Source organism: Hemicordylus capensis, chromosome 6 (assembly GCF_027244095.1).
Source record: "Hemicordylus capensis ecotype Gifberg chromosome 6, rHemCap1.1.pri, whole genome shotgun sequence".
In the NCBI taxonomy this organism is placed as follows: Eukaryota; Metazoa; Chordata; class Lepidosauria; order Squamata; family Cordylidae; genus Hemicordylus; species Hemicordylus capensis.
In genome coordinates this window covers 161223160-161251077 of record NC_069662.1, presented here as the reverse complement: position 1 = coordinate 161251077, position 27918 = coordinate 161223160, and the positions used below count along the sequence as shown (strand labels likewise).

At 48.8% G+C, this 27918-nt stretch overlaps 1 protein-coding gene across 3 annotated transcripts in view; it reads left to right on the top strand.

Moving 5' to 3' along the window:
- CSRNP1 (cysteine and serine rich nuclear protein 1) overlaps positions 1-19169 on the top strand; it is a 34239-nt gene extending 15070 nt beyond the window's left edge. For 2 of the 3 annotated variants that reach the window (XM_053263834.1, XM_053263835.1), the window contains exons 2-5: positions 7849-8053; positions 13681-13940; positions 15777-16073; positions 17329-19169. In XM_053263834.1, coding sequence (XP_053119809.1) covers positions 7873-8053; positions 13681-13940; positions 15777-16073; positions 17329-18354 — 1764 coding nt within the window. In that variant the 5' untranslated portion in view covers positions 7849-7872 and the 3' untranslated portion in view covers positions 18355-19169. Of the gene's footprint in view, positions 1-7525; positions 7544-7848; positions 8054-13680; positions 13941-15776; positions 16074-17328 lie in introns of those variants that run through there. The other variant, XM_053263836.1, reaches the window with a different exon arrangement.
- The last annotated feature ends 8749 nt before the right edge of the window (positions 19170-27918 follow it).

Sequence of the window (27918 nt, the reverse complement as noted above, 5' to 3'; positions counted from 1 at the left end):
AGTGCCTTTCTTACTCATAGACACAGTTGGCCAACCTGAGGCTCTCCAGCTATTGCTGGACTACAATCCCCATCTACAGTAATCTTAGTTCTGAGTAATCGTAGTTCAGTGTCCTAGATCTGCGATGTTATGGCATCTTGATTGAAATATATAAATGGCAAGTTTGCTTGAGCTCTCCTGCCACCTCTCTCTGTGTGTTCACTTTTGCACAACTAAAACACCGTTTGCCTTGGCTGGCAGCACAGGATCCGTGCAGAGAGCCATTTCGGACATTCTGCAGGGACTTTGCCACTGTGTGCAAACTGGATGGGGAAAAGTAGCCCACCGTGGACTTGTGACAAGGTGTGCCTTGTGCACACAAATGTGTTTCGTGTGTGTGTGTGTGTGTGTGTGAACATTTGTTGCATTCACACGTTGCATTCAGGTGCATACCTAAAAATGTAAGGTGTGAAGTCTAGTGCCATGGAACATCATCTTTAAACTGGGAGCTTAATTTGAGCAACAGCCAGGAAACTTAAAAACGCAGAGCCCAACCTTGCTGTCCAAACAGTCTGAGCAGTCCCTGGGGAGTGGAACTCAGGAAGCAGCAGGGGTGATCTGAGCAATGTATCAAGGGCCTCTTGCATTGCTGCTGAGGATGCATTGCTCGGGCACATCTCCCACACAACCCGTGCCGAAAATGCAAACTTATTCAGGCCAGGAAAGGTTTGATGTTGGCCCAGCCCTGGAGGGTGGCCTTGGTTTCATCCAGCATCTCGAGTCCTTCCCAGTTTGGCCCCTACGAGCAAATGTCTTGGTTCTCTGGAGACGCGCCGTGGCTTTCTTCCTGCCAGTAGATCTGCCAGCTTGCGCTTTCCCTCTCCTTCCGCTCTTCTTCGCCATCCGAGCAGCAGAAATCCAGGGGATTGAGCATTTGGCATGAAGGTGTTTCAGTATTGCTTGGAAGCCCCTGGGCGGCTTGCTGCATCGGAAATGTCCGTGTGCTGAGCTTTCCTGCACCACTGAGTGACCTGCTTATTTCCTCTGGACTGTGGCCCAAGTCCGGTGTGTGGAGAGAGCGAGCCGCCCTCCCAGAGAGGCCGAACACGTGACCCTTGGGCTTGAAGCGGAGCTGGAGTTGTGCAGGACCCAAAAACATGGCTGGCCGCCCCACCAGGGCAAGCCGAGAAGAGCCTCTGGGCCACTGCCTTCACCCTCGCCGCCCCTTTGCCGGGAGACGGCCTTGCCGGCTTGCGGCGTTGCGCCCCAAGGCTGCATGCGTTCAGTTCTCCGGGCACTTTGGCTTCCACGTGAACTGCTTCCCAGGCTGGAGCTGGGTGCTGGGCAGAACATGTGCCAGAACGGATGGGAGGCCTCCGCCTTCGCAGCATCTGCGGCCGCCGCCGCCTCCCTCCGTCCTGGCGAGAGGCCAGCCAGCCAGTGAGGGACAAGCCACCTGCAGCCTGGGTTTGCTCTCCTTGACATGCTGAGGTTGTCTCCGCGAAGGATCCCGCAGGTTGGCTGGGGGCCGGTTACCTTGGTCTATGACAGAGCTGCCCAACTTTGGCCCTCCTGCAGATGTTGGCCTACAACTCCCATAATCCCTGGCTATTGGCCACTGTGGCTGAGGATTATGGGAATTGTGGTCCAAAAACAGCTGGGGGGACTAAGTTGAGCAGGCCTGGTCTGTGAAGTGGGGAGGGAGACTCTCCCGCCCCTCCCCTGCAGCTTCAGGTTAACTTTCCCCGAACTCGGCTCTTACACCTGGCCCTGGAAAGAGGTTGCCCACCCCTGTGCTTTAAGAGGGTGTGCTTTTAAGTGTGTGTGGGAGGGGAGGGGGGGCGGGCTTAGGGCAGAGGAAGTGTAGGGAGACCTGGCAGTCGGGCATATGGCATTCAGTGAAAGCAATGATGCCTTCCGTCTTGTGCCGTCCCAAGCCAAGAACTGTACAGGCTGGCTTGAACTTACTGATCTTCTTCCAAGGAGTTCAGAATGCCATACGTGGTGAGGTTGATCCTCGCAGCAACCTTGTGAGGTAGGTTAGGCTGAGAGAGAGAAGTGATTGGCCCAGAGTCACCCATTGTGAGTTTTGTGGCTGCATGAAGATTTGAAATCTGGTCTCCTTGGTCCTAGTCCAACACTCTAACCATGACACCACACTGGCTGGATCAGATAGCATAATTAATTGTGTGCATGGCGCTGTGCACAGTACAAGAGAGCAGGTCCCTGCCCCAAGCGGCTTCCAATCTAAAGTGCAGCACAAGGGAGATTACATAGGATGGGAAGGGAGAAATGGAGGCAGGGTGGATAGAGGAAGAACATGCATTTGTATTGATTTTGTGCCCAGATCCTCCCTTCAGCAAGGAACCTCCATTGATCTCACAATTCCCATCCTCCCCACCTGAATCGGGAAGAAGGGAGCTGAGGAAAAGTTGCTGCTTTGCTTGCTCTGTGTTTCTATCTGGGGTGGGTCAGAGATGTTCTGTTCAACACCAGCTTTAGATGAGGAATAGGATTGGGGCCTCAAGCTGCAGATCTTCACATGGACTGGCAGGGGTCTATGCTAGCATGACTGCACAGAAGATCTCTCTGTTTTTCACTCACCCAAGAGGAAATCTAAAATTCAGTGGGGGGGGGACAGTGGCTCAAAATGGAATTGGAAAACTGTGCCTGAACACAGAGAGACGCTGCCTTGCTCCTGTGCCTCTGCAAAGCAATGGAAGGCATGTTTATTATTATTTATTTATTTTATTGTTAGATGTTTATACCACCTTTCATTGAAACAGTCTCAAGGTGGTATACAAAACATTTGAAACAATATAAAACTAGAAAAGTTACACAGTTAAAATATTAAATTGTAATATAGAAATACAAATCCAATATCAAAGTTTAAAAAAACATGCACAATATGTTTGTGCTTCCTCATCCAGGATCTGTAAAACTAACTGCAAGCACTGTGCCTGCTTCTAGTTAATGTTTAATAACTTTTCTTGCAGCCAAAAGAGGCCTTTGCTGAAACAGGTGTGTGTGTTAACCTTTTAAATGTCACTGGCTTCATGTATGACACCTTTGTGCCAGGTCTGTGAAGAGGCAGGCAAAAGCTCTGAGATGTCTCAACAAGATTTAAAATTGCCCTGTGCAGAAAGCTGAGAATTTGGGGTGGTTCTGGATGTTGGGGATTTGCAGTTACTAATTTGGAATTTTTCAACTCCCAAGGCACACCCATAAATGCTCAAAGCTGGCCATGGTTTAGTATCACTTTATGTGACCCAAGAACAGGTCTAGTTAAATACAATCTCTTCTCATGAAGGTGGGTCTCAGGTTGGAAGTTTAGCATGTGCAACTTGGAATTTTGCTTCGTACTTTAAAAAACACAACAGAACAGAAAACCCCACCAACTTCCTAAGCTGCCTCCAAAACAAGAAGAACGCTGCCCCTGCCTGCCCAACATCAGTATCTGGAAAAACAAGTGACTGGGTAGCCTGTGGCCTCTTACTGGGCTGGGAGGGGAGTCCATATTGCTTTCCCCATATTGGCGGGGGGACAAAAGGCAGCCGGAAAACCCCCCAAGTTCTCTCCCAACTCTAATAGTATACAGGTCCTGATTTAGACGCATAGAATTTTAGAGTAGTAACTTTCAAGTAATATCGTTTTATGGATCTATAATTGGTTTTTATTATTTTGAATCATGCTCTGCCGTTCTATCTTATGCTGGTCTTGGACCATAATAAAGATGATTGGTTGAAATCAGGACCTGCTGCTTGATGACTAGATGGCTTCAGTTAGTGAGCAAGAATTTCTGACTCCTCAGTTATTGAAGAAAAGTGTGTGTGTAAGGGGGAAAATGCTTTCCCCACAAATTAGGATGTTAAAAGTCCTCTTTAATAACTAGGAGGTTGATCTCCGCTTGGTGTGCAGGTTGGCGCACTGCAAGTGGTAACTAGCTTCCCCCCCGCTCCCCCACCCAGCCCCGGCCACCAGTTTTTATTTGATACTACCAGAGATGGGGCCGCAGCTCAGAGGAAGAGTATCTGCTTTGCATGCAGAAGGTCCCAGGTTCAGTCCCTGGTAGCATCTCCAGGTAGGGCTGGGAGAAAGGCCTGCCTGAAAGCTTGGAGCGTTGCTGCCAGTCAGGGTAGACAATGCTGAGCTAGAGGGATGCTTATGGCCCTGGCTGGAGGACTTTGGGGGTCCAGCAAAGCAAAGTAGACCCCGCAGGTCTGCCCACGCCTGCCTCCTGCATCCCATCTGCAGCCACGGACAAGGACCTTTCCCAAAGCGCCAGCCGTCAGGATCACTCTGCTTGCATGTTTTGCTGTTTTTGTGTGGCGTGGCTAAACCGGTGCGTGCAGGTCTGGTTTGAGTCACTCTGTGAGTAATAGCCGAGCTGCCATGTCCAGGTTTGGGCTCATCCTCTTCAGACTCCGATAAACAAAGCGGCAGGTTCAATCAAAGAGGCCCGTAGGATGTTTTGAAGGGAGCTTCAGTGCGGCTCTCCGGCCTGGCATATTACTCCTGAGACTGTGAGACTCGAGCCAGGGGCTTACCCACCGAGAGAGAGAGCAGGCAGCTATGTTCTCCGTTCTTCAGCATCCATGCTGTACTTTGGGCAACATTCCAGCAGTGATCTGAGAAAGCACCTTTCTGCCCTAGGCTAGCCGGAAGCTTTTTGGCATTTTGTGAGTAAGCGCTGGGAGCATGATAAGTGTTGGGCATAGTGTACAGCAGGGGGTCTGGAGGGCCCACCCCTGGTCCATAGAATGAATGCCAGTGTGGTGTAGCGGTTTGGTTGTTGGACAAGGACCGCGGAGACCCGAGTTCAAATCCCCATCCAGGCATGGAACTAGCTGGGTGATTCTGGGCCAGTCACTTCTCTCTCAGCCTAATTGACCTCACAAGATTGTTGTGAGGATAAACATAACCCTGGACACCACTCTGGGCTCCTTGGAGGAAGCATGGGATATAAATGTAAAAAGAAGAAAAAGCGGGACTGATTCGAGCTCAAACTGGACCCGCCCCCCCCATAACTGGGAGGAGTTGGAGCTGAACTGGGCCTGGTTCGGATTGAATCAGTTTGGCCGAGTTCGGGATGCTTGTAAAGGGGGATCCGATAAGGATTCTCCTTTATAAACACCAGGGATCCCTAGGAAGTGAAGCAAAACAAATCAGCTCAAATTTGACCCAAACCGCCCGGAGCGCTTCCATGCCCCCCCCCCTTCTGAGCCTAATGCTGCCCACAGTGCTGAGTGGTGGAAACGCGGGTGTGTGGCTGGAGACTGCTATCCTACAGCCATTCAGTCCCCGTCCACTTGGAGCAGGGCGCGCATGCGACCCCATTGCATCATGCCACTTATGCAATGTACGGCTGGTTGATTTGTGGTGCCATCTGCTTTTGAGGCAAGCCTGGAGCAGCATCTCTGCTAGCAACCGAAAACGTGCCTGTTGCCAGCCTTGCAGCCTGCCTTCTCCTTCCTGCTCTGCTTCAGGAGGGGGTTTGAATCCAGCAGGGATCTTTCTTGTTTTTCAAGCCCGTGGCTGGGGGCCCCTTGGGCAAAGCAGCTTGAGAGCCCTTTCCACTGTGCAAGAGCTGTGCTGCTTTCCCCAGTGCCAGGTGCGAGGAGTGGCTTTAAGAGAGACCGAGCCCTCTGGGAAGGTGTGCACAGACTGCTGGGAAGTGTCGTTCTTCCCAGTGCTTCCCCCATAACTCAGCTTCTCAGACTTGGGTCCCCAGATGTTGCTGGACTACAACTCCCACCATCTCCAGCCGCAGTGGACTTTGCAGCTGGGGGTGATGGGAGTTGTAGTCCAGCAACATCTCGGGGCCCAGATGTTTTTTTTTAAGGTGGTTTACATAGGAAAATAAATGTTGTTGTGAGGATAAGAAGCGCTGCCTTTTGGCCGTGCCTGGAAGAGGCATTTATTGGGGGAGGGGAAAGGCCTGGGAGGTGCTTTTGCTACTTGCAATGAGGGATGTGATGGGTGCACTCAAGGTGGGTGTCTGCAAAGCTCCAAGTTGGCTCCCCTTCTGAGTTGGGTGCTGTTGAGTTAGCCTGTTTTCCTGGGATCTCCACTCTCTCATACATTTGTGGCACTTCTACAGGGCAAAAGTCTCAAAGGGCTGCAGGTTTGCGGTTTGTTTGAACAGCTGAAAAGGAGGGTGGGACTGTAGCAAACCAGACAAGAGGTAGTTTCAGTTCGGGTTTGTCTGCACTGCTTTCCAACAGGTAGCGCGTGGCCTTGCATTGGATGAGGATCCGGCGGAGACGGGCAGAGCGAGGGCAGCTCTTCCTACATTTTGACAGAACAAAGCCTGGGCACAAGCCCACAGGAGGCTGCATCTGCTCCACAAGGGGCTCTTTCTTGTTGCTTTGCTCTGCTCTGCAAAGCGGTTTCGCTCATTGGCAGGTGCTTGTGCTGCAGCCGGGTAGAAAGGCAGTGAATGGAAAGCCTGGCTCTGCCTATCAAGAGTGAAATGTCACAGTGGAACAGGCTGTTCTCTTTCAACCCACTCTGGCCTGCGTGTTCTCCTCCTCACTTTTTGCAAGTGTAATATCAGGCTAGGTGGAAATTCAACTGGGGGAGCGTTAGAAAAAGGAGATCGCAGCCAGGCTCTCATGCACTATGCGCCTAGTTGCGTGTTCCGCAAGGGAAGGCTTGGGGTTCTTGTGTGAGCATTGCACACCCTCCTGCTGTGTACGTTTCACTTAGCCTGCCGGTCGCTGATGCAAGAACTCTGCAAAGGTCTTTTGCGGACGCAGGACCCCCCACCTCCGACTTGATTGTCTCATTTTAGTGTGCCCACTTTGGTTACACCCAGCCACCTCTTGTTTGATCCCTGGCGCCTGCAGTTTAAAGGATCTCTGATAGCAGGCCTAGGGAAGATCTTTCTCTGACAAGCTGCTGCCGGTCAGAGTAGTTGATACTGGACTAGCTGAACCAGTGGCCTTACTTGGCACTGCAGAAGGCAATTTCACATGTTGTCTGTGTACTCTCTGCTTGTACGTGGCGCTTCTCGCTCCCTGCTGACTGTGTGTTTTGTTAATCCTACACTCTCTTGGCCTTGCTTATCTCTTCTGTGAAATGGGTGTAACAGTTACTGAGGGTGGCATGCGGAGTATGAAGAGCTTTGCATGCGCAAGTGCTTTGGAGATTATCATCAGTAACACTGAAAAAGTGGAATTGGAGCCCTTCTTATTCCTTTTGGCCGGTCTCTCTGGGACCATCATGGCAACCCATGCTGGCTGCGCTATGTTTTTGGGATGATCCCAATGGAGTTATTAAAAAGACAATAATCTAAGAAGCCTTGGAGCCAGCAAGGCACTCTTCTTCTTGGGGAATTCCAAATATTTCTTCATAGAGATGTGCTTGCGGGAAACTTCGCACGGATACCAATTGGTGGTTTCCAGCTCCCTTCCTTCGGGGGTGGGGGGTGGCGGCTTTTCATGTGGATTTGCGTGCAGGGGTTCCTCGGCAGTTTGCAAAGGATCCCAGAGCCGGGGCACACGGTTGGTGTTTGCAGAGGCCTGGCCTGGCCCATAGAGTTGATCCTTGCTCTGCACGAGCCGTGAGTAGGCTCAGCTCCTCCGACGGTGGTAGATTTCAGGGGAAGATTGGCATTGCTGGGCGGGCTGTTCTTTCAAGGAAGCCACCTCCTCCAAGACTAACTTTTGGATCAAGGAAACCCCCGCCCCGCCCCAGTACGCCTCGAAGGGGAATCCCAGGGTTGGCTTGGAACGCTTCTGGCAAGCCTACGCTATAAATTGTGAGGACCAAAAGAACCCCGCAGTGGCTGCAGTTTCCTGAAGATTGCCCCAAAGAACTCCACTTCTTGCTCACAGCTGTGTTTTTCCTTTTTCTTTCCTCCCCCAGTTATATGAAAACCCCACACCAATCATGACGGGGGTATTAAAAAGAAAATACGATGAACTGGAAGACGACACCCCCTACTCCTCCTCTTCCTCCTGCTCCCCGTTCTCTTCCTGCTCCTCTTCAGCTTCTTCAGGCTGGGACTCGGACGAGGAAAACTCCCGAGGCGACGTTAAGCCCAGTATGGCCTTAAACCCTAATTTCACCCGTAAGTATTTGTTTGTTTGTTTAATTAACATGTTTAGATACCACCCAAAACTTACGTCTCAGGGCAGTTTACAATAAAACAAAACTGGAAACAAAATTAAAACATTAAAACAATTTTAAATATAAAATGATGTAAATTCTTTGAGTCTAATTAGAAGCTTGGGTGAGCAAATGTGTCGGAGATGAGGAGGCTCTTATTTCAGCAGGGAGCACATTCCAAAGCCTTGGGGCAGCCATGGAGAAGGCCCGTCCCAGAGTAGTATTGTCCATAACCCCGTATTTTCTCGCTTGAGTGTTGCTGCCTCTTGCATCGCACCGGGCTTGCAAAATTGTGGTGCAGACTTAAGTGTCGACATGAGGCTACAAAGGCTTTTGTGTGGGTGAAGCCGCGTAAATACACGTTTGGTTTAACTGGAGGCGGGAGGGTCAGAGGCAGGGGTAAAAAAGAGAGGCAAGGGCTGAAAGATCATATGGACAAAGCTGTGGAGAGCTTTGAAGGTGAGGACACCAGGAGTTGTTTATACTGAATGCAAATAACATCTTAAATAATACTTTTACTGTTGGCTAGAGTACATAGTGTCTTAATCCAAGTTAAATGGGTGTTTGTTTGTTTTTTTAAATCTAAAATAAGCAATTAAATGTTGGCAAATCAGCTTGGGGCTCATGCAGTTTCCATAAATTTATATCGGACTGAATGCAAGTAGAACTCGGTAATGGATGTTTCCTATGCAGAATGCCCAGGGCGCTAAGTTACTGTATTTACCTGAATCCAAGACGAGGTCTTTTCACTAGTTATTTGATCTTTAGAAACTGGGGGGTTGTCTTAAATTAGAGGCCTCTGCCTTTGGAGTAAATACCCCTATAACCTGTGTTTAATCTGTATTTTTAAGGGAAGTCCTCTTTTAAATTCAGAGTTGTCCTCTATTTGGGTAGATACGGTCTCATTTTCAAACTATACTCGGGCCCATCGCATCCTTTCCGAATGGCTGTGAGTTTTGCACTTTTCACTGAAGTGCTCCCCTTCCAGCAAAGGTGTAGTTTTAAATCAGTCAACTATGTGCCAGACCACTATGAATATTTTAACTCTGCTGAGCAGACACTTGCAAACATGCTTCAGCCTCGGAATGCTTTGGAAGTCTTGTTAACAACAACAAAGGGTCTTTCTTTTTGTTTTCTGGCTCTTGTGTGGCAACAATGAACTTTCTGTATTCCTTGGCTCTGTGAACAATCTGAGGGGAGAGGGACTCCAGGATAATATGAATAAGTAGTTAACTTTATTTCCTCACCTCTCCTCTGCTAGATGAATAGAGCTTGATATGACTGGGCAAAACTATCTCCTAGGAATGCCATATGGCTGGAACCTCGGCAGGGGAACCTCTGGATCAGCTGGAAGAAATCACAGCAAGATTCTGGGCCCCCTGATTCTAGGTCTGACGGGCGCAGTTTGCTATCTTCATGAGGCAGGGGAAGAGAGGAAGCGGTTTTTTGGCCACTGAACCATCTAGCTCAGTATCGTCAACACAAGGTTGGCCTTCCAGCTGCTGTTGGCCCATCATCATCCCCAGCGGCCAATAGGGATGATGGGATCTGCAGGAGGGCCAAAGTTGGGTAGCCCTGGTCTGCAATCCAAGGCTGCAGGCAAAGGTCTTCTCCCAGCCCTACCTGGAGATGCTGCCAGGGATTGAACCTGGGGCCTTCTGCTGCTGAGCCATGACCCCCGTCCACCAGTTGGGCTGAAGCGTTGCCATGTCTGTAGTGGTCACGGGTAGCCACTACAGGCCTGTGTTGTGGCAGAGAGGCACCGCAACTTCTGGCCATCAGGATTATCTTGTGCTGTGGGCCAGGAGATGGCACAAGAAATGCAACACGGTTCCCTCCTGACCCCAAACATGCTGATGTGGGCATTTCACCGAGTTTGCTATAACTTTTCTCACAGGCCCTGTGGAGGAACCCTACGTATCTGTGCATAAAACCCTGCCTAGTGCCTTAAATAGAAGTCCCAACTAAAAGGGGGGGAAAAGGGGGGGGGAGAATCTCCCCTTTTCTATGAAGTTGAAAACAGCCATGCAAGCATTGCCTATAAGCTCAGCTTTTGATCAGGAGGAGTGCTGAGGGCTGATTTTTATGTGCAGGATCAAGGGTATGGTACCTTAGAACGGCTAAGCTTGCCATCTCGCCTCAGCAGACACCCTTTGTGGAGGCAGGGCAGGGAGGGGGAGAGCGTTGTGCCGGTTGGAAACTGGTCACTATAGATACCGCATGTTTAATCCTCGGCTTGCAGATTCCTTCGCAGCTGTTGAGCTCTGCGCCCGTCCCCAGGGAGGCTTGGGCTTCATTATTTAATATAAGGAAGAGTTGTGCCAATTTTAAGTAAATGGATTCCAGATCGATTGGGCTAAACCAGCACAAACGTGTATCACGGATGCACTTAAGATTGGTTTGACCTCTGCGTATCTCCATCTAATTGAATTCAGTAAATTGCCAGCTTAAGCTAAACTGCTATAAGCAAAGCGCACACCGTTATTTGTAGGGGAGAGGGAGAAAGCCGTTTTTTGTTTCTATGGGAAACTTTGTCTTGCTGGCTCTAGAGATGCCAGTGCCATAACCCACTCCTGAATCTTTGGATTAGCTGTGTGTGTGTGTGTGTGTGTGTGTGTGTGTGTGTGTGTGTGTGTGTGTGAGAGAGAGAGAGAGAGAGAGAGAGAGAGACTTGCAATAAATATTCAGAGAGGGCTGTGTAGACATGTACTTTAAGTTATAGGGTTTGCAGCCAGTCTGCGTATGTTGGCTGCATGCAGTTAATTTGCATGCTATTTGCATAACCACAGCAGGTGCCAAACCACAGCTGGTGGGCATGCTGGGTTTATTTTGCAACTCTTCTGGAATTCACAGCCTCCAATATGGAAAATGGAGTCCAAAACGACTGAAGCGGGTATACTAATAAGGAGCGAGCGATTTTGGATCTTGCTTGCTGCTGAAGTTTAATTTGGTTTAGAGTTTGGCTTCCTGTGACTTGGAGTTTCGATCTTTGTTTTTAAAGCATTGAGTGTACATGCTGTCCTGCCTACAGCTGGCATGGTGCTATCCTTCCCTCTGCAACCGCCTGAGCCTGTCTGGTATGGGGCGTAGACTTGAGCTGTAAAGACTTGAGTTCAAATCCTGAGTTTCTGTTGGGCTCCACAAGCCCTGGCAAGATCCTCTGCTTGCATTGAATTACCAAAGATGCAGTTCTGCACTCTTCTCTGAATTCCCACCCATGAATAGAAATGATTCCCTGATCGCACAGGGCTGTTAAGTGTGCTACAGAAGGAAATGTCCACTTCTAAGCCATGAGGCCTAGCTGCTTACTAAGTTGCATTTAAAATATTGAGACTGAGATCTGAGAGGTACATTTGCCAAAAGGGTGAATCCAAAAATGACTTCCTGGTGGCAAGAAATCTGTGTCCTGGCAAGCACTGGGAATGTGTGCAATCACACTAGCCAAGTGAATCTCTGTGTTTTGGGGCAGAGAGAATGGCTTGCTTGAAGCGGGAATCAGCTAGTCCAGGGGTTCTCAAACTTGGCTCTCCAAGTGGTGTTGGACTACAACTCCCATCATCCTTAGCCTCAGTGGCCATTGTGGCTGGGGATGATGGGAATTGTAATTCAGAACCTCTGACCTAGTGTAATGAGTTCATGGCCGTTGGTCACAATGGCTCTGCAGAACCTCCCATTTCAGAGGCAGTATACCACTGAATATCAGATTATGTTAAGTGACATATACTAGGGAAGAGCCGATGGCTTCATGTAATCTCTCTGGGCTTGCACTGGGTCATTGAGTCATTTATACCCCGCTCTCCCTCCAAGAAGCCCAGAGCAGTGTACATCGATATGTTTATCCTCACAACAGCCCTGTGAGGTAGGTTAGGCTGAGAGAGAAGTGACTGGCCCGGAGCCACCTAGCTAGTTTCATGGCTGAATGGGGATTTGAACTCGGGTCTCCCCAGTCCTTTCCACTACACTGCGCCGGCTCTCTTCTTGATACTCCCTTCATGTGCTTATTCAAAAGTGATTTCTAGTCTGGCCCTCATAGCTGGCCTGTTGCTTTTTTCTCCTCCAAAATTGCTTTCACTGTATGCACCCCTTCCCTTTAAAAACAGAAAACAGAAAACCCAAAAAACTCCAAAAACCAAAATCTCTTTTGGCTTTTATTTAAATTTGCATTAGCCGAGGGAGGAAGCACCTGATAACACCAGCAAGGTTGAATGTTAAACTCTCTAAGAGACATGAGGCCATGTTGCAGGCGCTTTAAGATAAACCAGGCACTGGAGCTGGCCGTGTTTACCCTGGGATCACCTGCCCAAAGATTAACTGCCTTGCAGCTGCTCTCAAATTAGTCCCCTGGGAATCTGCTCCAGATTTGTAGTTCCTCCCAGTGGACAGCCACGGAAATGTCCTCAGAGCAGCTGTTTTGATGATCTTGTTTTCGCTCTCCTGAAACAAAACTGTTTGGGTGTCTGCATTTTTCCTTTAAAAAAAGAAAAGAATTCTAGCCTGCAAAGGCCCTTGTAAGTCGCCTGGCTGACAGCATGCAGATGGCGCGCCGAGCTGGTTAAAGCAACGAGCCATGAATATTTCATGTCCCCATTGCTGTCAGGAGGACAAATTTCCTTGAGAAAAACACCCCCCAGAAGCAACTACCTTGTGGATTTTTGCTTGGTAGCCCAGCTACCTACGTGTGTGTGTGTGTGTGTGTGTGTGTGTGTGTGTGTGTGTGTGTGAGAGAGAGAAAAGGAGCATCGCAGTGTCTGTCTCTGGGCGGAAATAAGAGCCACCAAAATCTACAACCGGGCATGGGCATCCAGGGTGGGTAGCTGTCCCCCTGGATCAAGCCAATATTAACACTGGATGCAACCTGTTATGTGTTGATTTCTGTTTACCTACTTCCTGCCCCTCCTTCACATCTCACTTCAGCCATGGATTTGGGTGCCTCCGGCAAGCTGCTCTCACTCCCCTCCCCCACCTTCATTCAATATGGGGATAATAATGCATTCCTACCTCGCAGGGTGGTTGTAAGGAGTGTTGAGAGGTTGTTTGTGGAGTCCTTTGAAGGGCCCTAAAGCTTTGTATAGATGCTAAGTAACAGAGTATGAGGTCTCTTTGGCTCTTCCGTTCTGTTCCTCTGCCCAAACGTTTCTCATGCTTTTTTGTTTTAAGTGGGACTCTGGATTTGTGCGCAACTGGGCATATGTCCTTCACGTGTGTAGCTCCTATTGCAGAGTTGGGACTTGTTCAGTGCAGGATTCCAGATGGCTGTTTTTCTTGGCAGGGGGTACACGACGCCATCCCGAGTCAATTGGTGATTGTTTATAACTTCCCCAGACAATACCCCATACCTCAAACCTACATAGTTGTCTGTCATCTTGCAAATATGACATAAGGCATCAGGGGCAACTTGTGATTTCGTGTTGACTCAGACTCACTCCCTCGATGGCTGACATTAAAATAATAATAATACCTTTAATTATTATTAAACCTCCAAATAATGGAGGTTTTTCTGAAGCAAGCGAGTTTCTGGTCCTCCTGGATTGGCAAGCTGAAATGGTTGGTGGTGGCTGTTTCTGACTTCCCTCCCTCCTGTCTCCCCAGCGCTGTCCATCCTGAAGAAGTGCAAGCGGCTGAAGCGCAACCATGTGGAGTTCGACCGGGTCACGGTCTTCTACTTCCAGCGCTGCCAGGGCTTCACCAGTGTGCCTAGCCGCGGGGGCTGTACCCTGGGCATGGTCACCAAGCACAGTTTCTCCCGGGAGTTCACGCTTGCCGAGTTCTCCAAGGAGCAGGCGATGGTGCGGCGGGAGAAGCTCAAGGAGCGCTTGAAAGAGGAGAAGCTGGAAGCGCGGAAGTGGAAAGTAAGTTGTGGCAGGCGGGGTGTGTGTGTGTGTGGAAGCATCTGCTTAGCATGCAGAAGGGGTCCCAGGTTAAATCCCTGGCGGCATCCCCAGGGAAGGCTAGGCAAGGTAAAGGGTAAAGTGTGCCGTCAAGTCAATTTTGACTCCTGGCAACCACAGAGGCCCCCCCCCCCCGTGGTTGTCTTTGGTAGCATACAGGAGGGGTTGACCATTGCCTCCTCCCACACAGTATGAGATGATGCCTTTCAGCATCTTCCTATATCGCTGCTGCCCGAGATAGTACCAGCAGGGATTCGAACCGGAAACCTTCTGCTTGTTAGTCAAACATTTCCCCGATCCCCGCTGCTCCACTTAAGCTAGGGAAGACTCCTGCCTAAAACCTTGGAGAGCTGCTGCCCGTCAGTGAAGACAGTGCTGAGCTAGATGGGCCACTGGCCAGACTCAGTATGTGGCAGCCGCATGTGTTCATATGTAACATAACCTGGCCGGTTTATGAGAGAGGAACAAAAATAGGCCTCTTGGACTAACTGACCTATTTTGGGACGGGTGTCTAATTGGCTACTCTGAGGCCTGAAAATGTCGCAATCAGACGGTATGCGGTGAGGCATGCGTGGAGTACGTTGGCCTAATTGTTGGCAGTGTGTCTCTTTCTCCCCTTCCTCTGGCTCTTTGTATTATAACGTGCCAAGGGATCTTGTGGTCGAGATGGAGCCTTTGGCAGCGAGCTGCTTCACTGCCTGCGCTAGAGGGGTCGACTATCAAAGGGGCCCCTCTGATCCTGGACAAGGCAATCGATACAGGCAGAAGAGGCTGGGGGAGGAGGAAAGGAAAAGAGGCAGGGGGCTAGGAGAGGAGGTTTGGAAGGGGGAGAGCGGAGCGGGGAGTGGCCCAAGAACAGGACCACCACTGGAAGGGGAGAGCTGTCCCTGGCCAGGGTCGCTCTCAGACGGGGCTGGGCATCGCCAGCCATATCTTTGGCTGCAGATCTCAAAAGCTCTGCCTTTGCTGGCGTCACAGGTTAGGGTTATGCCTCTGAATGGGGCGGGGGGGGGTGGAGGGCCTGGCAGCTAGCAAAGGCGACTCTACCACTTACAGCTTTTAGAAAACCTTTGGAGACCTGTTCAGCCAGGCTTTTACGTAAATTTTTATTTATTGTTTCAGATGGAGTTGTGTATATGTTTTTAATGTGTTTAGCTTTTTTGGTGGCTTTATTTGATTGTGTGAACCGCCTTCAGATTCTTGTTATAGGCGACATGTATAAATGTATCAAAAATAAAAAATAGACTTGGAATCCAGAAGCGTGAATCATGGCAGGGCTTCTCCAAGGTGGGTCCCCAGACGTCGTCAGACCACAAAGACCATGGTGGGAGCGGATGATGGGGGTTGTAGTTCAGCAACATCTGGGGACCTAAGTCAGAGAACCCCTGAGCTGTGGGGGATTCCCAGTTCAGATCTTCCGAAGCTTCAGGGCTTTATGGGTGACAGGTCTTGGGGTTACTGAATGCTGGTGTTTTTATTCTGCTCCTCCAAGGACTTCAGGGCAGCGTACATGTTCTCCCACACCCCTCCACCCTTGCTAGTTTTGCAAGGTAGGTGAGGCGGAGAGAGAGCATGACCAGCCTGATGCCGGCTGGTGAATTTCACAGCAGAGCAGGGCTTTGAAGCAGGTCCTTCCGTTTCCAATCAGAGACTCTAACCACTATACCCCATGACCTCGCTTCTTGGCAAAGGGGAGCTGGCTCTATAGAGGAGGCTGTCTTGGTGCTTGAGTTCCTCCGGTGCTTGCCTCTGCCTCTAACATCCATCCCCTGGTGCTTTTCCCCCCTTGATGCGTAGCTAACCATGAATGGTACGAAGGAGTCCGAGGAGGCCAACCAGCTGACCACGGAAGACATCTCTGATGACGACATCGATGTCAGCAGCATGGAGGTCGAGGACGGCTTCTTCCTCCAGCCCTACCCAGCCAAGAAGAGGCGGGCACTGCTCAAAGCCATCGGGGTCAAGAAGATTGACCGGGAGGAGAAGCGGGACCTGCACAGCATCCGCCTCTCCCGGGAGGACTGTGGCTGCGACTGCCAGGAATTCTGTGATCCGGAGACGTGCAGCTGCAGCTTGGCAGGCATTAAGTGTCAGGTGCGTGGCCTTCTCCTGGGGGACCAAAATGGCGAACGGGGTATTGCGTTGGAAAGGGCTGGTTAAAAACTGCTTCCGTCTAGCCTTTGTAGGAAGGCGCCCTAAGTGAGGGAGGAGAGCCAGTCTTGCGGTAGTGAGCATGAATTGTCCCCCACGTGAAACAGGCCCGGCCCTGGTTTGCGTTTGGTTGGGTGACTACATGTGCGGGAGCTGTGAAATATTCGGGAATGGGTCGATAGCTCAGTGGTAGAGCATCTGCTTTGCATGCAGAAGGTCCCAGGTTCATCTCCAGGTGTGCCTGGGAGAGACTCCTGCAGGAAACCTTAGAGAAGCTGTTGCCAGTCTGGGTAGACAATCCTGAGTTAGGTGGACCAATGGCCTGACTCAGTATACAGCAGCTTCCTGTGTTCCTGAGAAACAAGATGTGCATAGCACATTCCTTTGCTCTTAGTAATCATAATTGTACTTTATGAATCATAACCATGTTTATGAATGCTGCACAACAATAAAAATATCAAAACAGTACTTGGCTATGTTTAACAACACTTCTGGATTTTATTTATGTAGCACCATCTATGTCCTGGTGGGGTGTGTGGGTTTTTGTTTTGTTGCTGTTTTACTTCAGATGGTGTTGTGTTTTGTGTGTGTGTGTGTGTGTGTGTGTGTGTGTGTGTGTGTGTGTGTGTGTGTGGTTTCTCGTGAGCTTGTAGTGAGTGATTAAAAAACACAAAAACTAGATAGACATTTCTGTTTTCTATTGAAGACTGGTTCACCAATGCACATTACTTGCTTGATGCATTTAACCACTAAGTAGTGATTTGTATGCAAGGATAAGCCCCCCTCCGCCCCCCCTCCCCCCACACCCAAAGTGGGTAGAACTACTGTATTGCATGATTTCAACTCAAATATCATTTTAAAGACAACAATTCACCTGAATAGCTGAGAATCCTTGAGTGATGCAAGGTCATTTAAAAATGTGCATATGTGAATGGACCCCAAACGGCATAAGCTAAAGCAGGGGTCTCAAACTGGCCTTCCAGCTGTTGTTGGACTTCAACTCCCATCATTCCCCCATCACAATGACCAGTAGTAAAGGATTATGGGCCTTGTCGCCAACATCTGCAAGACGATCACAGTTTGAGAGCCCTGGGCAAAAGCAAATGATTGAGCCCAAAACATCCAGAAGTTGGGGTTTTTAAGAATCCAAACAGAAGGTAAACTTCACGCAACTAATATTCTGTCTCTCTCTTAACAGATGGATCACACGTCGTTTCCTTGCGGTTGCACAAAAGATGGTTGTGGGAACACAGAAGGGAGAATAGAATTTAACCAGGCCCGCGTACAGACTCACTTCATTCACACCATCATGAAGCTGGAGTTGGAAAAGAACCAGCAAAGCAATGAGAGCAGCCTTGAGCCTGAGCCAGCGTTCAGGGAGCGGCTCCACCCCTTTGGGTGTCCCGTGGGCAAGGCAGCCTTTGAAGAAAGGACCGTGCCTTTGACGCCCGTCTTCCAGTTCAACACGGACCTGGAGACCATGGGCGAGAACAGCTGTAGCAGCGACATGACGGACTCCTCGATCTCATCCAACCAGAGCGAGGATTTGGAAGAGCAGTACGAGGCTGTCCCGTCCGAAAAGTCGCAGTCGGATGTTGACGACGACGGTCTGGCCCGCATCCTCCATTTCAACGATTCCGACGCGGAGGATGACAGCAGCGCTGTCAGCAACTGTCAGGACAACCTGAGCTCTTTCCATCCGGCCGACTTCTTCAGCACAGATGTGGAGGACCGGTGCGTGACTAACGCGGCCGATAAGCCTGGCCCTGGGAACTGTTTGAGCCATTTGTCCAACCTCACCGAATGTCTGGATGAAAACGCCAACCAGGATGCGAGCTGCTTCTTTGAGGAAGCCTCCACCGGAGCACAGTGTGGGAGTCTCCCCTGTTTCGTGTCCCCCTCAGCAGAGCAGTGCTCCAAGAGCTATACGGATCTGAGCCTCTCCTCGGACTCTTTGGATTTCTTCCAGTCCTTCTCGGACTACAACCTGGGGCCCCTTTATAACTCCTTGAAGGAGTACGAGAACCTGGACAACCTTTCGGCATTACAGCTCCAGTTACCGAACTTCCCCAGCTTACCCCAGTCTGGGGACCAGAGCACCTGCTTTTTAGAGTCCCTGATTGGCTTGTCTGAATCGGTCCCCGAGATCCCTGCGCCTTTCACAGACAATCAACTTCTCGAAGATGCCATTAAGTCATCCCTAATGGAGACCGTGAAAGTTTAGTTTTCTTCTGAGAGGAGGGGAGGGGAAACCCCCGACAGAAACTAAAAGTGTGTTGTGAATCTGCAACCCTTCCCGCAAGAGAAGGGAATGGTGACAACAGAGCTTTCTAAGTGGGGAAATATTGTGTTCCTTTTCAGACACTTTTGAAATACTGCAGCTACAATCAGTTTTCTTACTGTTTGTGCAAAAACCCTTGGCCTTTTCATGGCATGGGGGTGGGGGGTGGGGAGACAGAAGTCAGCTTTGCAAAACTTAACCCAATTTACCTGCATTTTGTATGGGGAAAACAAGACCTCTTGTGAAGTATTCCTTGCGTTTAACATTGTGGCTCATCCACAAAGCACCTTCTGCAAACATATTCCATGTTGGCAGATACCTTTTCAAACACTTTGGGAATTATATGTATACATATATATATATTTATTGTGAAAATGATTTGCTTGAGAGTTAGCTCTTGCTTAATGGGGAGACGTTTACAGAGAGAGAAACCCATACACTATTATATACATAATCATTTCCCCCCTCTATTTATTGCAAAAATTCCACAGTTTTAAATAGCCACTGAAGCTTGAACTGAGCATGGAACCTTATTTAAATTAGTAATACCTCAGATGTATTATGTGTACAATCATATTTTTTACATAATATATCTGTCATTATTTATTTGTTACATTTTCATACCTTGAATCGTACTGTGGTTTATCAAGGAGCTGAAAGGCGAAGTGGATCTTTAGTGGCACAGATCCAAAGATGTCATGATGTTGGGTGTCCTTTCTTTTTTGTTGAATAAAACACAGGAAGGGCTTTACTTTCAAGACACTTGGATGCTTTTTCTGTCTCTGTGTAATCTTTCTAAGCCCCATCTCTACACTGTGTGCTTGGCGTCCTGCTTGATTCTCACGGGTCCCCAAGGGATCCCTGAGGATTGTGGTCTTATTGAGAAGAGCCAAGAAAGCCCCTCTGGAAATTGCTCAGTCTCCCTCCGCTAAGGCTCCTTGCAGGGAAGCTGTGAAATCGGTTCCAGACCATGTTCGTGCTTTGCAGGGAGGGAGCTGCACAGCTGGAAGGTTTTCTCTGCTTTTCTTTCAGTCTGTCTTGCTGTTCAATCCACTGCTTCTGAAGTTAAGGCACAGTGCAGCAGGAGGTCCTGCTGTGATGGGGCGTGTGGGGCAAAGGAGAACAGCCCACGGCGTGCACAGCTAAAGGGGGTTTCTCATAGAACTTGGCCCCAGGTCCTGGAGGGCTTCCGGCTGTTACGCACTGCAAGGAGCAGAAAGGGAGCCCCCCACCACCACTTCATGCCGGCCGCACTGCGCCTGGTGGGGCTCTAGTGTTTCATACCATAAGAATGCACGTTGGGTGATGCTACTATTGAAGAAGGATCGTCGTCTTTCTTGCTGCATTTCCATCTTTTAAAAGTTCCATAGCAGTGTGAGATGTCCATAATTCTGCTATGGATGAGAGATGAAAACCCCAAAACATTCAGAAGTGAAAAGTGATTGAACTATTTAAAGGGGGTTTTGGGGGGGGGGAGGGGATTGGGTTTTGTAAATTATTTTTAAAATTTATTTAATTAAGGATTTGGCCATGAGCTCGTTCTAGAACTGATCTATTATGGTGGAAACCATTATGTGGAAACCATTGGGTGCAGCCAAGGCTGTGACTCAGAGGACTTCCTAGCTTTTGAAATGGGGAGAGCAACGCTGTTTAAAACAAACCAACCCATACACACTGTGTCCTGATGCCTTGGGGTGCTTCTGTATGTCCGTGGAAGCGCCTCCTCCAATGTGAAGTTGGCAGATTTGAGCTGCAACGCCCCCCTCCCTGGGTGCTGGTAAGAGGGGAAGCAGCTCCCTAGCTCCCAAAAGCAAGATCTAACATGCAAGGCTCATTTCTGAGGGAGCTGAAGTTCCATAATGCAGGGGTTCTCCAGCATAGGTCCCCACAAGTCTCTGGACTACAACTCCCAACACCCGCTGCTTCAGTGGCCTCTAGCCATTGTGGTAGAGGGTGATGGGAGTTGTAGTCCATCATCTGGGGACCCAAGCCTGAGAACACTTGCATCATGGGGTGATGGACTGGGGGTGGGGAAGTACTGATGGCAGTGCAGTGTGTTTGTGTAGACTCTTCTACTTTGTGCTGTGTCCCATCTGGGGTGGGGCTTGGCCAGGGTTGGTGATCTTCGCAGACTTGTGACAGAGGCGCGCCCCCCCCCCCCCGGCTTAAGGGCTCCTTAGTACTTGGTAGTGGGAAAGGGATTAATTTAAGAAAACGTGGACTCTGCCAGGCTGGGATATTTATACAACTTTTTATAAGTAAGCCAATGTGAGTAATTAAAATGAAGACATTGCAATATTTTATTGCTTTTCTATTGTGTTAGAAATGCCCAAAAGAAGAACCACCCACCACAAACCCAGTAATGGCTGAATTGTTGAACAACAGAATCCAATAAAATGGCAGCGTGTTGGACAAGGGGGCGTTGCTTGGTCAGGGAAGCGTTTTCCTCTTCAACTGTCTCTTGGCTGATGATTTCTTGGTTGCTGCTACAACCTCCGCCCTTCATTTGTGGCAGGATGTGTCTCATGACTCATGCGTGTCCCCTCCCATGCTCCCCAAGTGTCCCTTCCACTCAGCTAGAGGTCTTTGAGTTGGGTATGGCTAGCCACTGGATATCAGTCAAGATGTGGTGGGTGGGAATAGCACCCCGATCGACCACAGCAGCACTCCCTGGGGCCAGACGCAAACGGACTGTTCTGGATTGTGCAGCTTAGGAGCTGTTGAGTTGCCCATCTGCAACTCTCTGAGGCAGAGAAGTGTGTACCAAAGTCAGACTGAAAACAAAACACTCTTTGGCCATTCCCATATAGTACATTCAACTGGACATCTGATCTGTGTTTTTAGTAGTACACAAGTGCCTACACCAGCAGGACCCCTGTGTATTGGTCCCAGGTATTCAAAGATCACCATAAAGATTGCAGCAGCATTGATTTATTTTTAAAGGCAAGTTGGAAGAGTTTGGTGTGATCCTGTAACTGAGCAACATCCAAACAGATGGTTGGGAGGTGGATCTTCTTCCTTGCAATTGTTGGGAAATCTCACATGCTTAGAATGAAATGCCCCGAGAAGGGCCTGTGTGCTTTGACCTGTGCGCAAGGGTTGGTGGGTTCAAGCCCAAGCATCTGAACAATGGAAGGTGGAATTGTGCCTTCAGCCATCCAAGGGTAGGGTCCATGTGGTTGTGGGATAGGCCTTAACTACTTCAGTAGAATCGCTCTCTAGGCCAGGGGTCCCAACCTGGGTCCATAGATGTTGGACTACAACTCCCAGCATCCCTAGTCAAAATGGTGAAATGCCATTGTGGCTAGGGGGTGATGGGAGCTGTAGTACAACATCTGGAGACCCAAGGTTGAGGAGCCTGAGATCATAGGTTGGGTGATTGCGGCCCAATGTTGTAATATGCTAAGTTTTGCTCAGCTCTCCTTTCGTTTTAGCAGGCATAAAATGAAATCATAAAATGATTTTAGCATCGTTTTATGGCACCCTTAACACACCAAAATGCATCTTGAAACATTTTGTCCTAAAAATCAGAGAGGTTGCTTGTATTGGTTGAAACTGTCTTTTTCTTGAACGTGAAAAAGAAATGGCACAAAGGTGGTGGTTTGTGCATGGTCATCTGCATAGGTGGGAAGAGCTAACTTGATTTTTTGTTGTGGGGGCACAGTTGGATTGTGCTTGCCTGTTGACTTGATGGTTGGACAGGCCCCCCCATCCATAAAGTTGTGGCTTGCCCCTGTGGGTTAGGCATTGCTAGTGCGTACACCAATGGGACACATAATGGTAGTGTTTCATTAACAGAATAAATTGGCCCTCTTGCCTCTCTGAGATTATAAAGCCTGCACTTTGACCTCTAGTGTTCTCCAGATCTTCCAGAATTCCCTCCACATTCGGACCTTTAGGGAAGACAGCCGCATTTGGTCTATGCAAAGATTTTTTTATTTTTTATTGTAAAGGTCAGTAGTTAGAGCAAAGTCTTAGCAAGGATTCACAAGCTTGGGTCCCCAGAAAGTGTTGGACTACAACTCCCATCACCCCCAGCTGGGGATGATGGGAGTTGTAGTCCAACATCATCTGGCAACCCAAGTTTGAGAGCTCCTACTGTATAATATGGCATCAAGGGAAGCCCACTGTTGTTCTGGGCAAATGTGGCAAAGGGGAGAATATATTAATTGAAAGAGATATATCCCAGTTTATTTTAACTGGTGAGAGGTGGTTGTTGTTTTTAATTCCGCCTACATTCGATAATATCACATGGATTTTTTTTGGTACTGTTTTGTATTTTTGGCACTAAAGCAACAATTTTAGAACATACATTCCTAGCTTTCTCTGCAGATATATCTATATCTCTAAAAATCATTTTTAAATGAATGTTGGGAGATTGGGGGGGAGGGCCCCCCTCCTGCCTTCACAATCCCCCCTCTAATTTATTCATTTTCTTTGTTTTTGTGCCAAACCTTCCTCACCCTGCAGGGTGCACTGATGTGTATATATATATCCCCCCCCATCTTGTGTAAAAATGTTGCCTGTCTAAACAGCCCCCCCTCAAAAAAAAAACTAGCTATTTATTGACACAATCTGTAATTATCTAATGTATTGATTGAAACGCTTCCGTTTCAACAGCTTTATGTTAGCTCTTCTCTGTGTATATATTGTGCTTGCATTGCTTCGAGGTACACGTTTAAAATGCTTTTTGTTTCGTGTTTTTCCATTTTTCATGTGTAGTAAAAACAAACAAAAGAAAGCATTATTTGTCTACAAGCTGCTGTCTGTCATTTCATCCAAGCAATATGAAGAAAAATTCATTACACTTTCAATAAAACAACTTTTTGGTTTGGAAGATGGCCACCATGTCTGTGCTCCTTCTCAGCACTGGGGGGGGGGGGGTGTGTGGCGCGGGGAGGCTGGTAAAACTCGAATTTGTGCCAAGGAACAAGTCTTCCAAGGCTGGGGTGGTTGCTATGGAGAAGGGTCACATGTGCAGAAACAACCCTCCTTGCCTATGCAACTTGCTACCGAAAGATTGCCAACTTCTAATGTGTCTGCAACAGCTGTGTGCAGGCAGAATCATGCAAGCAGGGGGGTTGCCTTGTGCAGAGAACAAGCTACAATAGAAACCTATTCCCATATCTGGTTCCAAAGCCCCAGCTGAACGCACCCTGGACTGTGCTTAATGTGACTGTGTGTTCCTGGTCACCAAAAGCCCCTGGCCTTATCCCAGCCCTCTTCCCATATTCCAAGAAAGGCCATAGTTCAGTGGCAGAGTGAGCCTTTCTACATGGCAGTCTGAATAGGTTTCATTGCGGATTTCAACGGAGGGTGGTGTTGCCCATATAGATACGTGTGGTACTCCATATTTTTCTGCCAGGAATGGACTCCCGAAATCAGAGTTGAAACGGGAGGGGGAGAAACACCACTTTTTGTCAGGGTCAGATGTGAAAGGACTGCTTTGTGCGCATTACATTGTACGGTGTGTACAGTTTTGACGCGTTTCCCGGGGAGCAAGCAGCAGCAGCAGCAGCAGCGGTTTCTACCTCCCACCTGGGCGTGCATCTTTCCTTCCTCTGGTTGCCAGCAATGTGCTTCCTCCATCCTCCTCTGCTGGGTTTTGGGGTCTCTTATTTGTGGAGTGTTTTGCCACTTCTCTTGCTAGGCTCTGCAGAGTGCCTCAACATTGAACCAACCACAGCAACCCGCTAAGCACTTTTTGATTATGTCAGTTTTGAAGCTGGTTAAAACTGAGTGTTTATGGTCACTTGGGAGACAATGACATGTGCGAACCCACTGATTCTACCACTGCAGCAAACCCTCTCCAGGTAGGGCTGGGAACGGCTCCTGCGGAGACCCTGTTCTGATCAGTACAGGTGGAACCAAGTCATGAGATTGCCCTATTCAGGCTTCCTAAGTCTGAGGGGCCTATTGTGCAAATTATGCAGCAACTAAGTTGCATTTTATTTATTTGACAAATTTGTATACTTCCCCTCCTCCTCTGCCCTCCCATGTGATTGGATCCAGAGTAAAATCCGGGCAGTCCATTTGAAATCTGTGTAAATCCGGGTGGAATTTTGCAGCGGGGTGGAGGAGCCAAAATCCAGGAACTACCCTAAATTCCATGGGACATGGCAACCCTACCCAGTCAGAGCCTTGGTCAGGCCAAGGCTCTGACTCAGTAGAAGAGAGCTTCATATGTTCATCAAGAGATGGCCAAAACTGGCCTGCTTTTGATGTCTCCAGGATCTGGCCTTTCTCCCTTCAGCTAAAACTAGGAATTGAGCTTTCTTGTTGAATATTTGGGGGGAGGTGAGAACTCTCTCACAGCTTGTGATATTGATGCATTCTGTTGCACCTGTAGTTCCCAGCACCAAACATAGGAGAGAACCTTTTGGAGATCCAGTTGCCTATCTTCCTCCCTCCCCAAACATGGACATGGTGGTTTTTGTTTTTGTTTTTTGTATTGTTGAATTCTGACTAGATTTCAGCTTCAAACCAGGGCTGGAGGTGGCCTATAGCCCTTTGACTAGTAGCAGGCTTGGACTGGCCCACAGGGCAACAGGGCATATTCCTGGTGCGCCACATCCATGAGGTGCTCCTGTGCCCCACCGCATTTGGGAGCAGTGAATACTCCCGCCTTTAATTATTCATTTTTCTCAAAACCCAGAGGCCCCCCCCATACATTCCACCACCCTCTCAGTGCCCCCAATCTGGCCCTGACTAGTAGCTTTTGACAGACCTCTCCTCCATGAGGTTATCCAAACCCCTCTTAAAGCCATCCAGGTTGTTGGCTGTCACATCTTGTGGCAGAGAAGTCCACAAGTGGATGATGTGTTGTGTGAAAAAGTACCTCCGTTTGTTGGTCCCAAATTTCCTGGCAATCAGTTTCATAGGATGACCCCTGGTTCTCGTGTTATGTGAGAGGGAGACTCGGTAGAAGGCAGCTTCCTATGGTCTTATGCGGAGGATAAAAGGGGGTTGGGGAAGAACTCTGCGTACTGCCTGGAGTTCACTGGAGTAGGCATTCCCAAACTTGCAACCCCAGCTATTGTTGGAGTACAGCTCCCATGGCTTTCCACTATTGGGTCTGGGGCTGGTGAGAGTTGTAGTTCATCATCATCTAGAGCAGGGATTCTCAAGGTTGGGTCCCTAGATGTTACTGTACTTCCAACTTCCATAATCCCCAACTGAAGGCCACTAGGGCTGGGGATTATGGGAATTGAAGTCCAATATCTGGGGTCCCAACACTGAGAATCCCTGATCTAGAGGACCAAGGTTGGGAATTCCTGCCTGAGAGGAAGGGTGAGAAAGGATAAGAAAACGGGAGGAATGAAACGACCTTCCGCAAGACTAACACAGGACTGGCGGTGGATTTTTAGCTGCCCTTGCCTGATTTCTGTTGGATGTGAAATTTGGAGGATCCTGCTTAGAAGGAACACTTGAGAAGTTCAAGATGTCGATCCACACACCAGATCTGATGACCAGGCCTGCCAACTCCAGGCCAGTGCTGGCCAATATGCTCAGGTCAGATGTGTGCACAATTGGGAAGGAAAGACTGAATTCCGCGCTCCGAAGTTCCAGGCAAGGGCGGAAGTGGAGTTAGTGGGGGAAATTTGCATTGGGAAGTGTGGGGCATCCTGCAAATTGAATTAGCCGTTTGCTCCAGTACTGTGCAATGTTCATAATTCAGTGTAGTCTGCAGATTAAGATGTCTTCTGTGAAAGGAGGGAAGAGGGGGGTGGGGGGGCACACCAGATGTGGATGGAAGGAGAAAGGAATAGGAGGAGATCCCTGAGGTTTGCTTTCTAGAGGGAGTCAGATTAGGAAAGAACGAAAAGCAAGCATTTTTTCATGCATTGCATAATTAAAGTGTGGAGTCTGTTGCTACAACGTATCACAGGAGCCACTCATTCAGTGGCTTTACAAAGGATCTGAAAAAACCCTGTCCAGAATGGGGGGAGAGCTGGTGTTGTGATAGCAAGCATGACTTGTCCTCTTTGCTAAGCAGGGTTCACCCTTGTTTGCATTTGAATGGGTGACTGTGTGTGTGTGTGTGTGTGTGTGTGTGTGAGCACTGTAAGATATATCCCTTAGGGGATAGGGTTGCTATAGGAGGAGCACCTGCATCCTTGCATGCAGAAAGTTCCAAGTTCCATCCCTGGCATCTACAGATAGGGCTGGGAGAGATTCCTGCCTGTAACCTTGGAGAAGATGCTGCCAGTTTGTGTAGACAATACTGAGTTAGATGGACCACTCGTCTGACTTGTATGTGGCAGCTTCCTATGCTCCTATGAACAGGCCCATCAACTATGATTAGCCGTGCTAGTGAACCTCCATGTTCAGATGCAGTCTACCTCTGAATGCTAGACGAGGAATGGCTGTCTCTATCACACCCTTTTGGGGAGTGTCCAGAGACCATTTGACTGGCCAGATGTTGCAAACAGGATGCTGGGCTAGATAGAACTTTAGTGTGATCCAGCAGAGCAGTTCTCAATGTCCTCCAAGGGCTTGGCTTCAGCCCCTGATTGCTCCTTCGTGGCTTGGCTTTCTTCTAGTGGGAGGAGAACTTGGAAGCCATTAAGCTCCTGTTTCCTCAGTGTTTCATTCTGACAAGGACGGTGACGCTTCTTGAAAGCAATCCAGCCGCTGAAATTATTTCTGGGTGGCCAGGCTCGGAGAACAAGCGTTACTGTTAACAGAGCCCTTTTCTCAATGTATGAAAGTTCCTGGCGCCTTCTGACAATTCACAGAATGCAGCATTCAGGTCTCTCTAGATTGATGACATGAAGCAAACAGTAGGTGGTGGCCGGGGGCGGGGGGGGGAAGCAGTGTTAAGGAAAGGTCACTCCCACCCCGTGCCAAAAAGTGGGGGGGGGACACCCCAACACACACACACACACACACACACACACACACACACACACACACACACAGCATTAAAATGAAATGTGTGCTTGTTCCCCTTACACAATCTTAATGTATATGAATGAATAAGGCAAAGGAATAGTTTGTGTCAGTCACATGAATGTTGTCCTAGAGCAGGGGCAGGCAACTTTGGCTTTCCAGTGGGTGTTGAACTACAACTCCCATCATCCCCAGCTACAATAAATTGTCACTGGGAGTGATGGGAGCTGTAGTTCAACATCAGCTGGAGAGCCAGCCTTGCCTATTCCTGCTCTAGAGGGTGTTGCTTTGGCAGGAGATTTGGTGTTCTTCTGTGTGCCGAGTAGCGCTCTGAGCCAAATTCGGCATGCAAGAAATCTTAATTCTGTGCTTTGAATATATTCGGCAAATTAGCATTTGCTTCATTTGCATAAATGAGATGTTGCTTTATACTGGCTGACAGATTGCATAACGTTATGCACGCAGTAAAATGTAACAATTGCACAGGTGTGCAAGTGCAAACCTTTCACTTTTTTGTGCATGAATTTCCACCACCACCCCTGCCTTGCTATAGAATGGCCTCACGGTTGCACAACTCCATTTGTACCATTTTGATTGCTTGCACAACTGCACAAA